This window comes from Brachyhypopomus gauderio, chromosome 5 (assembly GCF_052324685.1).
Source record: "Brachyhypopomus gauderio isolate BG-103 chromosome 5, BGAUD_0.2, whole genome shotgun sequence".
Lineage (NCBI taxonomy): Eukaryota > Metazoa > Chordata > Actinopteri > Gymnotiformes > Hypopomidae > Brachyhypopomus > Brachyhypopomus gauderio.
The window spans coordinates 3435450-3448209 of NC_135215.1; the positions used below are offsets into that span (position 1 = coordinate 3435450).

Genomic DNA, 12760 nt, shown 5'->3' on the forward strand with positions numbered 1-12760 from the left:
CACTTTAGTCTAAACTTACAATCAAGTGTAAGTCTGAAATGACAACCTAATTGAAATATTATAAATCATAAGTGTGACATCAATAAACCTATAGACTCATAGAAATTATTTAGGACTATATATTTGATTGTTTTAAATGTTTTATATAAAAGCACAATTTAGATATTTCATTGATTTATATTTTGTCTTAACAATGTGAACATGGGTAAACACTTAAATACTTTGAAACTTAAATTAGGCCTACTCGCAATGAAACTGGATGAAATCCCCACCTTAATCCACTGGATGTCGCTGTATGAATAAAAAAATATTGTTCAGACTTGATTTTAATTGCTTACATATGTCTTGCGCTTTCTGTAATCACGTCATCGGTGGGTGGAGTCACTCATTACTATTAACACTGTAATACAATAGGATTTACTACAGACTTAAAATTAATAAGACAAAATCAGTGGTAAATAAAGAGACAGAGAGAAATGACTTGATGTGCGTGCATAAACGTGAGTGTTGTGAGTAGTTTCCTGTCAGTAAGAGGATATCCCTACAGGAAATTGGGAGATGGTTCCACTCCCCTGTGGAGCCCCCATTTCTCAACCTGACAGGCATCAAACTGAACACACACACACACACACACACACACACACACACACCGCTTTAATGATTTTTGCCTTTTTAAAATGTCAAAATAAACTAGAAGGTAAAGCAAAAAAAAGTCTGTAAATGTTGCAGAACAGATACATGTAACAAAGGTTAGTGTGCACACGTGTGAACGCACACACACATACATGAAGAAGATATATCATTGGACTATTGGGAACAGTCAATATGAGTGTGACTGCACACTTGCTATATCAGTACAGCACTAGTACAGTATTAGTACAGTATTATTACTATATTAGCATACCTAAACTGGTGTATTATTATTGCTAAATTGTTGATGAACACAGTCAAATCGAACTGATGAAAAGCAGAAGGTAATAACAAAGTAGGACAGAGGTAATCGCTGCTTGGACTTCTAATTCAGTATTTGTTCTGAGCAACATGAAAAGTTACAGTATGTTGATCTGTAAAGCTAAATCCTTTCAGCGTTTACTCATTAAAATGTGCTCATGTTTTACTCATGTTTATTTTCTTATTATTAGAAGGATAGAGAACATACACGCACGCACACACACACACACACACACACACACACACACACACACACACGTGAAGGAAGGAACACGGGCTCCTCCCAGCGGTCGCGGGCAGGAAGATGATGACGTCAGTCGGAGCAGCTTTGGACACAGATTCGGGTTACAATATTGCTCTGTGTGTGTGTGTGTGTGTGTGTGTGTGTGTGTGTGTGTGTGTGTGTGTGTGTGTGTGTGTGTGTGTGTGTGTGTGTGCGCGATGTTGGCCATCAGTGTGCCGAGCGCGAGGAGAGAGGAGGAAAAGTGTGTTTACACAGACGGCCGAGCGCCTGGGGAATAGAGCGCGAGAGGAAGTGAGCCGGCTCGCTGTCTGCCTGCACCAACTTCCTGCTCAGAGAGAGAGAGAGAGAGAGAGAGAGAGAGAGAGAGAGAGAGAGACAGAGAGAGAGACAGAGAGAGAGAGAGAAAGAGAGGCAGAGAGAGAGAGAGGGAGAGAGAGAGGGAGGCAGAGAGAGAGAGAGGCAGAGAGAGAGAGAGAGAGAGAGAGAGAGGGAGGGAGGGTGAAAAAACAGTCGGGATCCCATTACAGTCGGACTGTGCTGTCGAGACGGCCGACAGCATGGAAAAACAGGGCATTTTACGGAATTCTTTTTAACAGACTAAAAGGACGAAACAAACAGACATAACGCTCGGGTATGTGTCATATTACATTCACGTTTGTTTACTTCTCTGATTATCCTTAACTATTTAACAAAAACATCATGTATTAGTAGTGTATAAAAGTGTGAACCCTCCTATATAAAGATCGGGAATGTATTGATGGAAAATGTAGCCCAAACCTCGAAACGTTGGAAATATTGTGTACAGTGTAGTGTGTAAATGAATGTAGTGATTTTCACTTCATATGTAGTCGTAGTAAGTTAGTTCGCCTGTTTAATGGACGCGGTTGGGACTGTCTTCATTTTGACAGTGTCAGTGGACGCAGTGTAAGCCATTTCCCCTACGACACTTACCCATAAAGTTATAAAAAACACTTGTACTTCTCCCCTCGCACTGGCCTTATTCTTAAGCTTCTTTGTTTTATTTGAATGTTTTGAGGCACTGGTGGGGAGAAGAGGCTGAGAGGCGCTCCTGGCTCTTTAAAAGCACTAGTGGAGTTTCTGGTTTGTCTGGAAACAGCAGCAGCTCAGACTAATTGCCATGCGCTTCCGGATTGAAACTGGCAGCAGACAGCATCTTGAAAATGAGTCACTGGGGCAAACAAAGAAACTTCAGTTCGCAGTAGCGCCGGTGTTACCCGTGCATCTGGTTGTCTGGGTTATTTTTCGTTGTCGGGTGATCTTTGGTGAATGTAATTCGCTCGGAAGGCGATTCTCCAAGGCGGATCTTCTCAGGATGGGTTCGGGTTAGGTGTTCTTGGAGCTGGAGGGAGGCGGTTGGGTGAAGAAGCCCTCTAACGGGCCCTCTTTAGGAGCAACTCGTTGAATTTTCCACTGCAAATCTGCGAGCAGGAAGAGCGCACATTTAGTCATGGCTAAGTAATGTCTGCGCACAGCAACTAATCTCATTACGAGTTTCCGCTCGTGCTACAGTGGAGGGACTTGTGCGCGCGTGCGGCGAGTTTGGCTTTTAAAAGCTGTCTGCACAGCCATTTAAACTAACCGATGGGCTCCTAGAATTTGCGTTTATCACAGTTAACTGCGTGCGCCTTTTCCATGCGGTGGGATACGGTCCCTTCTCCTCGCCCTGTTGCCAGCCTAAAGCGCACCACCCACTCGTGTTGTTAATGATGCACTCTAATGTTGCAAATTATGCGTCTCTCTCTTGCCAGTCAATTCACTCTTAACCTGCATCCCCATTCCTCACCTAAAAGCTGGACCCGGGAACCGTTTCCTTCCAGACAAAACTATTTCCTCATTAAGCCATGGAGATCAGAGCCGGAGTGGCTAATCGGGAGGTTCGGGAGGATTCCCGATGGGCCGGCTCATGTCAATCTCTAGTTTGGGCCGATTGGGAGGGAAAAATAATTTTGGGCCGGATTTGGGCATGAAACTCCCGGGCTGAAAAAGTGTCCCACTCCGGCCCTGATGGAGATGATCACCGTTGTGCAACCACTGAAGTCAGATTCTTGAGGGCAGATTCACTCTTGCCAGTGCAGTTTTTCAGTGTAAGTTCAGAAAGGTCAGACACCTCAATGCATCACTAGCATTGTGAAAACATTAGCAAATGAGTGATTCATTAGTGCATTTAATAGTTATTGGTGCATAATGGCTTTGATGCATTTGCATGTGCAAATGAGTCATTTGCGTGGCTTAACAATAGGGTTAGCTGCAGCCCTGGAGGAAGGAGGATATCTTCCATTTGTGCTGTATGTCTGTGTAGTACCTCCGTCCTGGGGCTTCCGGCTGACTCCCTGCAGGAATTCCTACCTTTCAGTTTGGGAGCGGCATTCCCAGGAAGACGCCCTCCAAAGGAGAATTGGAGGAAGTCCTGATTTAGACAGTTTTACAGTCGCTTAACACAGATGCTGAGCTCAGAGGATGTTGGAGCAGGAAACGGTTTTATTTTGCCTCTTTTGGGGTTTACAAAAAAGCAAAGGGAGGAGTGTGTGAGTGTGTGTGAGAGAGAAGCAAATGTAATCCATATCGAGGCCTTTGGTTGGAAGGAGTGAAACTCTTCTGTAATTGTATGTAAATGTGTCATAGAGCACAAGTGAATGGAAATAAGCGTGTGTCTTAAACTTCCTGGTAAATATCTCCAGCCTATCCTGGCCCAGTCCTAGTCCTTCCTGACCACATCCTCCTTTGTCACCGTGGAAACATCCTGGACTTAGCATGTGTGCCTCTGACCGAAAGGGCGTGTGTAGTGCCCTTACTCACTTTCCCTCTGGTCTCTGACCAGATAACTTTAGCTTCGAACAACTGTCACATACCAGTTAAACAGAGAGGCCTTCAAACTCGTCACTGTAAGTCACTTAAATATTCAACATACAAAGTGAGTCCAACAGTCTGTAGAGTGAGATCCAACATCTCTCCAGACTGGCTCTGTGTCAGTTTGAATGCTACTACTTGACTATTAGGGCAGTATTTGCTGAAATGTTTAGCAAAGGTTAACAGATGGGACATAGACTGTGCTGGCATGTGTGTCAGAAATACGACAGGGCCTTTCCCAAAATAAGCCCCATTGCAATCAGGGAGTTCCTCTTTGCCAATAAAACATGTTCACTGTCAAAGTTATCCACACCAGTGAGGCAGCCAGCAGCTTTCCATCGACAGCTCACTTTCTCTCGCTTTCTGCCACATTTAGTCTCTACCCACCACTCACTGCAATTTGCCTTGTCACTCTGGTTGTGTGTGTGTGTGTGTGTGTGTGTGATAGTAGTGATTTTTAACTAGTTACCTCATGCCATGTGATGCCTGTAACTCATTAAAGTAGGACAGCCTGGTGTGTGAAGGCTTTACTGAAGCGTGAGCCACGGATGGATGGTGGGAAAAGCAGTGATCGGTGGAGTTGGTGAAAAATGCGAAATTCTAGTTTATTTTATTGTGTCTTGACTGCTTTTGAGCATTTAAACCACCACCTGACTAGTCCAAGCTGTTAAAAGGCTTTATTTGTGGCTGCATTACATAGACATGAATCTTGATGTATACTCTCTCTGTACATTCTCACATTAGCTGTTAATTTGTCCGTCGGTTTTTGGCTCCACCTTCAGCAGGAGGCGGCTTGCGTTTCTGGGTTCCACATTCTTCTTTCCCGCCTCATTCGTTACCTCAGAGTTGTACCCACAACAAACTATCCAAAGACACCAGTCATACAGGAGTCTCATACCATACCTCAGCCTTCTGCTTCAAGCATCCTTGACCACATCAATACAACATGCTCCAAATCCCCATAGGCATTATCTGATAATGCAGCATCACGTCTGGAACGAATCAGGTCTGTTATAAGCTTAGAATGCAGTCATCTTCCAGTCGTGGTAGGACTTGGTAGGTTATACACCATCTATCAGCTCTGCAATGGTGTCGTCTGTATTAGTCTACATGCTGAAAGTTCAGGAGACACTGGAACAAAGTGGACAATGTTCTTTACTGTGAGAAAGTATCAGAATCCCTCCTACCACCACCACACACACACACACACACCGTCGCTGTGAAAGGGGCTCACACATATACACCTTGTGTTCATCCAATGCACTCTCCAAATTGGAGAGTTAATCCAAATTGGCCTTCTAATGCGAAGTCGTTTTGGACTCGGGCGGACCAGTGAATCAATTATTCGGATGCTGTGGGGAAAATTAAACCGCATTCTAAATCCACAAAATCTGATTTGCCCGAGTCTAACATGCCGTGGAAGCGTGGAGTGGCGAGTCTTTCGGGGTCCAAATGTGATCGGGCGTTTGCCTGGTCTGAATTTGAGCCATGCCGGTATCTTACTGGACATCCTGGGGTGGGAGATTACTGTCGCTGTCCGTCTCGCTGTCGGAGTGGAGACTAGCGCTGTGAGCAGGGCTACGGTTTCAAGCTCATTCACCGGAGCTGAAGCGCTTCACTGTTCTTATCTGCACTTTGGGCCGCGCGCCAGCGGTTCCAGTGCGCGCGCCAGCGGGTCCAGTGCGCGCGCCACGCTCTCTGTAGCTAAATCCCCTTCGCTGGTAATAGCTCCGTTCCTGTTGGGCTCGGGCCATGTTAATGATTAAACCAACCACGACATCCTCTTACTCTCTTCTCTCTCTTCTCGCTTGTTTCCTCCTTTCTCTTTCGTACCTACAGCCCTCCTCCTCTCCGTCCCCATGTTCCCTACTGCCTCTCTCCGTCAACACGGCACCTTTCGCCGCCTTTTCCATCCGGACAAACTCCATATTTGCATTGGCAGAGTGTCCTGTTCGTGTGGAAATAGCACCCCCCCCCCAACTGCCCTTCGTGCTCCCTGCTGCCCCCCACAGGTCAGCGCGCTGCTCCTCGCCTGTTGTTGTTTATCAGACGGTTTGTTAATATGCAACAGAACAGGAAATGCTTGCCGAGTTAGAGAGAGGGCAGGAGGGTTTTGTTCAACCCCCCCCCCCCCCCCCCCCGGATCCAGTGTAGGATAATCGGCAGTAGAAGGTGTTTTATTCGGATAGTCTACATGTTTGACGAGCTCTGTCAGAAAGGACAACATTATCCATTTGTGCAGTTTCTGTAAGAATTAAGTCTTATGTTTCTATGGCTATGTTTACAATACCATCTTGAAGTGACTCAAATCCGATTTTTTTCCCCCCGGCGTGTTCAAGTTTACTGTTTTAATATGATGAGTCATATTACAAATATGACACGTTCTGTTGTTGGTGACGTATGCAAAAGTATCAGTGTGCGCGTGCGTGCGGTTCCGAAAGACTTTCACGTTGCAGAAAGTGTCACGTCTGCGTTCACATTGCAGATACATACCGGCCTTGTTGTTGTTTATGAGAACCATCAAGATGGGCAAATCCGATCAGAGCAAAAAAAAAATGGAAATGAATGATGTGATTTGTAATGTGGACGTATCCAGTGTTTCTAGGAGGCATACAAATCTGAGTGACATGTTGGAAAATTGCGTATGCAGACTAACCGGTAAACCTCTAATTGGAGCCCGTCCCTACAACAACCCAACAAATTTACACACCCCAACACAAACATGGCACAGCCTAACTTCTGTTTAGCTGTGACAAACGGAAGTTTCAGAACAGAAGTGAGAGAATGGTATGAACATAAGCAGCACACAGACTTGCTAGCAGCAGCACACACTTTGTCCAAACACACCTTGCTTACACTCATTCTCTCACAGAGAGGGAGTGTGTGTGTGTGTGTGTGTGTGTGTGTTGCAGTACACATACAGAATTACACAGGGCCATATTCTCCCCAGCAGGAACCTCTGTTGGGTCCGAGGGTGGTATTCTGAAGGCACTTTTCCTCACCCAGAAGAACAGTGTGGTTTACTTCTGATCGTTTGTGGTAGATGGCTATTCTGTAATGGTACCATTTACATTTGCTTACTGGAAATGTTCCCACACCCAATGTTTAACACACCCACACAAGAGCTGTGCCAATGCTGTGATTACTATTGTGTATGTTGTCACTGTATTTATTATTTTACAAAAAAAGTTATGACAAAACTGCACTCAAATTTTGACCCCTTGTATGAATATCATAATTAATTAATTTAGCTGTGTGTTCATAATCACTGCCATAGTTGAACCTTTGAAATATAATGTACATAAAGCCTATAGATATCAATCACTACCAAAGCCCAGCCTAAAGGTTCTTTCTATAGCTACTATAGGAGACCCTGCAGAAGAATTTGCTACTATAGAAGTACCTGTAGAATAATTGTGATTTAATTGTGAACTAGCAACTCACATTAATAAAATCATGACCCATCTATCGATTGTGATGTCAAACACAAGTTATCGTGATGGTAATGGTGATGATGGTGGTAGTGATGATGATGGGAGACATGGAGAGTGTCATTATGTTGTGATGATGATGATGGTAGTGATGATGATGATGGTTCTCTCTCAGACATGGAGAGTGCCATCATGTTGTGGTGGTGGTGATGATGGTGGTTCTCTCTCAGACATGGAGAGTGCCATCTCGTTGTGGTGGTGAGGATGATTATGATAATGATGGTGGTTCTCATTCTCTCTTTGGGAGACATAGAGAGTGCCATCATGTTGTGATGGTGAGGATGATGATGATGATGGTAGTGGTTTTCTCTCTCTCTCTCTCTCTCTCTCTCTCTCTCTCTCTGTAGCAGACCTGGAGTGTGCCATCAGGTTGTGATGGTGAGGATGATGATGATGATGATGATGGTGGTGGTTCTCTCTCTCTGTAGCAGACATGGAGAGTGCCATCAGGTTGTGATGGTGAGGATGATGATGATGATGGTGGTGGTTCTCTCTCTCTGTAGCAGACATGGAGAGTGCCATCACGTTGTGGCAGTTCCTGCTGCAGCTACTGCTGGACCGAAGCCACAAGCACTTGATCTGCTGGACGTCCAACGATGGCGAGTTCAAACTGCTCAAGTCCGAGGAGGTGGCCAAACTGTGGGGCCTGCGCAAAAACAAGACGAACATGAACTACGACAAGCTCAGCCGCGCACTGCGCTACTACTACGACAAGGTCAGGGACGCGCGCACGCTAGCGCTCATTCTCATGTTTAGTTTTGTTTCAGTACGGTGTTTGTTCACGAGTTTTTATCTAAATGAATACATAAACACTGCATAGGCTATTTACAAAGAACACCTCTTGTAAAACGTGCTATACACAATAAAATGTTTTTTTGTTGTCGTGTGTCTCTTGCAGAACATTATCAAAAAAGTGATTGGTCAGAAGTTCGTTTATAAGTTTGTCTCATTTCCCGACATCCTGAAAATGGATCCCCAAGCCGTGGAGATGGGCCGAGAGGGAAACGATGCCATGTTACAAGAGGTGGAGTCTGATGGTGGAGACGGGGAGGAGTCTCCGAAACTCGCTCTGTCATCGCTTAGAAGTCCCGCCTGCAGGAATGAATATCTTCATTCTGGCCTGTACTCATCTTTTACTGTTAGCTCCCTCCAAGGCCCGCCTCCCCTGTTGCATCCAATAAAGGTGGAGAAACAGAGAGGGGCGGAGCGAGGGGAGGAAGGACCGACGGTGATTCGATTCGTCGCCAATCGATCAGAGAAGGCAGCGCCCCTCTCCTCTTCCCCTGTACCTGCGTCTTCTGAGGTTTTCTTCAGCTCGAAAGCCTCACCGCTGTCTTCTCGTTCCCCCTCCCCCTCTCGTAGCCCCTCCTACACACGAAGGCAAGGGCTGAGCCCAGAGGCTCGGATGGACGAATCAGAGCAAAATGCTCAGCCTCTCAATTTATCGTCCAGCCACAGGGAGCGTGCCCAGACCCAGGCCCCACCCCACGAGAGGAGAACCAGCAACAACGGACTTCCTCCAAAGGCTCGAAAGCCGAAAGGTCTGGAAATCTCAGCTCCTTCCATACTGCTTTCTGGAAGCGACCTGGGCTCCATTGCCCTCAACAGCCCCGCACTGCCCTCAGGGTCCCTCACGCCGGCTTTCTTTACTGCACAGGTAACACACACACACACGCACACACACACACACACACACACTCGCTTTCACATGTTCCCTGCCTCTTATGTACCACCAAACACATAATAACCGTGTGCAATTCAGTTGTGTAGTTACTTAAAGCAAAATATGTGAGTGGCCTAAAAAACAAGACATTGAGACAAAGACCGGGATGGGGGGGGGGGGGGTGTAAAAGTGAGCAGGAGGAGTGAGACCTGTAAGTGAATCCATATGCCAGTAATCGTGCACACTACAGTGGAGTGACATGGGACGGAAAGAGGGAGAGATGAAATTGATTTCATATGTCTATAGACAGAACCTGCCGATCCAAGGTCTTTGACCTTGGGAAGTCGAACACACTCACATTCGTTGTCATTTTCACTATCTCTCACAGTACCACCAGAATAAAACACTTGTTTCATAGTCATTCCTTATTTCCTAAATGATTTCCTAAGTGATTGTCAACACCATTATCATTTAAAGTAACCTGGCCCAACCCTGTCCTCTTTACCCACAATTACACAGTGATCCTTCTGGTAAATGGAATAAAAAAATAGAAATCAATAATAACACTTGCTTTGTGCAGCTGTTGTCATGTAGTAAGCAGCTCTGGATTTTGCAAAACAGCCAGTTCAGCTTCTGCAGCCCGACACACGTTCGGCCGTTGAAGAAGAGCGGCGTGATCTGTGATCCCCGGGCAACACTTCCTCTCTCGTCAAAAACAATGAAGCATACACACGCCCACCCAGCCTTTTACAGTGAGACAGTCTGTTCTTGCCGGCCCTGTACCTGGATGTGTGTGTGTGTGTGTGTGTGTGTGTGTGTGTGTGTGTGTGTGTGTGTGTGTCTGCAGACTCCCTCGGGCTTGCTGCTGGCTCCTAGCCCTCTCCTGTCCTCCATTCATTTCTGGAGCAGTCTGAGTCCTGTTGCTCCCCTCAGCCCGGCACGGCTACAGGGCCATGGCTCTCTCTTTCAGGTACACACACACACACACACACACACACACACACACACACACACATTCACACCATACAGAGAACTGCTTCTGCATGCACATTTATGCCGGGAATAGTCCAAAAGCTGATAGGAGAACGTTTGGCGTCTGTTTCGGGTGGTTCTGTGTTTGAAATCATGGGAAGACACCGTACTGAGACGGTTATCTGCGTTTTCCATCATGAGCTCCCGACAGATGATCAGAGCCTTTGGCTGAACGTTTGAAGTGGGTGAATGTGAGTGTGTCCATGTGATGATGTTTTGTGCTGTTGGATGTTTATGTACATGATTGAGAAGCTGTGTGTGTGTGTGTGCCTAGCGAGTATGTACTTTTGCTCAGGGAGTGTGTTTCAATTTGGTGTCGTATTTCACTGCTCATGTGAGGGAGAGGGGAAATCCTGTGGATACTTCCTGTTCTGGCCCAAGGGAGACAGTCTGTGCAGTGTGTGTGCACGCTTTGTGTTTATAGACAACTTGCTTTGTGAGGGGCAGGGTGTGTCTCCTTTGCAAACATCACAACAGGAAACTTTGTAGGTAGCCAAGGCAACTTTCTTGACAACGCTAGTGACACTCAGTGATATGTACTTTTGCGGCACTGTACCACACGTTCACACACTTGCACACACTTTCACAGCAATTCACTCTTTCCTTTTCACACTTCCTCCATAGGTGATGGCACATTGAGTTTTTGGCTTGTGACGTGTGTGTGTGTGTGTGTGTGTGTGATTGGCTGCGGGGGGAAATCTCCTGGATGGTTTTTTTTTGTCTTTTTGTCCTCAGACAGATGTGCTCCTCACGACCCCATTTCTCTTTTCTGTACCTCTGCTTTTTGGTTTTCTAAAGGAAGCTCAAGTCTCTCGTTCTTAGTAATTACTCCATGTTATTCCCCTGCCTAAGGTTTTTATGTCACTCTGGGCAAAGGATTTACTTGTGTATCAGCATGTGTTTGTGTGTATGTATGTGTGTGAGGGTTTGGAAATAAGCTACAGATGTTTCCTCTCCGCATTGGATACGGAGGGGGGGGGGCAGCTTCCTGTTAAAAAAGGGAGGGGGTGATAACTGAAAACGACTGTGTGTGTGTGTGTAGTCAGCGCTCTCATAACAGGACGTTCCTCTCCGAGCGTTAGCATGATGCATTAGTGGTCATGAGGGTCTGACTATGTACACGTTTGTGTGCGTGTAAGAGACGGTGAACACTGGTCAGAGAGAAAGCGTCAAGCCTCTGTAGCGTCTCAGGAACACAGTGAGCGTAGCGGCAGTAGCAGGAACACATGTTTATAAACCCATTAACAACTGACCTTTGATGTGGTATTTCTGTAGGTGTACAGATGGACATTTCTGCATAGCCTAATGGGAACCTTTTGAATAGTGATTGTGTATTCTCTCTCTCCACAGTTCCCTACCCTGTTGAACGGACCTCTCCCTGTGCCTCTTCCCAACCTGGACACATCATCCTCTTCCTCTCTCCTCCTTTCCTCCAGTGCTCAGAAATCTTGATTCCAAACTGCTCACCTGTGAAACTTACCTACATTCTCACACTCACCACACACACACCAACACGCAGCGTTAACACTTGCTAAAAAGTCAGCAGACTCTAGGTTGCACTACACCCCCTTGTGGTTAAACCTACCATAGAAATAACCACAACTAACAGCAATGAAAGCAGAATAAAAAAAATATATATTAAAACTCAGGCTAAGCAACAAATAGCTCACATGGTAGGATTTTATTGTGCCAAAGAAAATTAAATGCCCATCCATGGAAACAATGAGCTGTTGGGGGAGGGGCGCAGTCATAGAATCTATAGCTTCCTATAAAACGGAGACATCTTTGAAGATATACTTTTAAATAACAGACAAACAAGACAGACAGACGTAGCAGTGCTGGATCAGGCCGCTGCTCATAACGCTCACACCATCTTGCAGACACGTTAAGTCTCCATGAAACTCAGCACACCAACGTAGGAACTCCTCGACGTGTTGCCCCCCCCCCCCCCCCGTGAGAGGTCTGAAGAGGAGATGACCTCAGGTGTGGTCATATCTCCCCGACACCCCTGGGCTTGGCATCCCAACATTTCCCCCTCAACCCTCAACCCCATCGGAGCCTGTGCTGTCCCGCCAAGACAAGACACTCATTAGCATCCAAGAGAGGGATTCTGTTAGCATTTCGTTTGGTTTGGTCTATTTCTGTAATCTCTTTCTGAGGCTGTGAATCAGGTTTTCTGTTTTCATTTGTCTGGTATTGTATTGTATATTAATGTATTGTATGCACTGTGCTTTATACTACCGGCTGTGCCTTCTGTGTAAGAATGTGTATATGTATTTTCCTGCTTGAAAAATTAAAACCAAACAAAACAAAAATGTTTTTGTAATAGACGAAATTCCATTACCATATTGGAAAGAAAAGCTTTGTAATAGCTTTGTTATTTTTTCATTAAGGAATTGAAAAACAATGTATTCTCGTATTAATTTTATATTTTTGCTTTCTAAGAGTCAAGAAAATGTGCCTCTTAAGTTTGAAATAAAAGACAAGCATTGAATGCTATGCACTGTCCAG

General features: G+C 45.6%; 1 protein-coding gene across 2 annotated transcripts; it reads left to right on the forward strand.

The window, feature by feature from the left end:
• The first annotated feature begins 1337 nt into the window (after positions 1-1337).
• Positions 1338-12748, forward strand: elk3 (ETS transcription factor ELK3). Of its 2 annotated transcripts, none has more exons than XM_077004946.1 (5): positions 1338-1826; positions 8061-8269; positions 8453-9211; positions 10065-10187; positions 11600-12748. In XM_077004946.1, exons 2-5 carry the CDS (start codon positions 8063-8065, stop codon positions 11699-11701), a joined length of 1191 nt encoding a protein of 396 aa, XP_076861061.1. In that variant the 5' UTR covers positions 1338-1826; positions 8061-8062; the 3' UTR covers positions 11702-12748. The 2 variants fall into 2 exon arrangements, with proteins under 2 accessions (XP_076861061.1, XP_076861058.1); XM_077004943.1 differs by having other exon boundaries at positions 1343-1826; positions 8058-8269.
• Positions 12749-12760: the final 12 nt, after the last annotated feature.

What these genes read in the sequence shown, in the direction of transcription:
- elk3 (XM_077004946.1), top strand. Translation starts at nt 8,063, where the DNA reads ATGGAGAGTGCCATCACGTTGTGGCAGTTCCTGCTGCAGCTACTGCTG. An exon ending in CGGCTTTCTTTACTGCACAG is followed by an intron (nt 9,212 to 10,064) that starts GTAACACACACA and finishes GTGTGTCTGCAG; the next exon opens with ACTCCCTCGGGCTTGCTGCT. An exon ending in GCCATGGCTCTCTCTTTCAG is followed by an intron (nt 10,188 to 11,599) that starts GTACACACACAC and finishes CTCTCTCCACAG; the next exon opens with TTCCCTACCCTGTTGAACGG.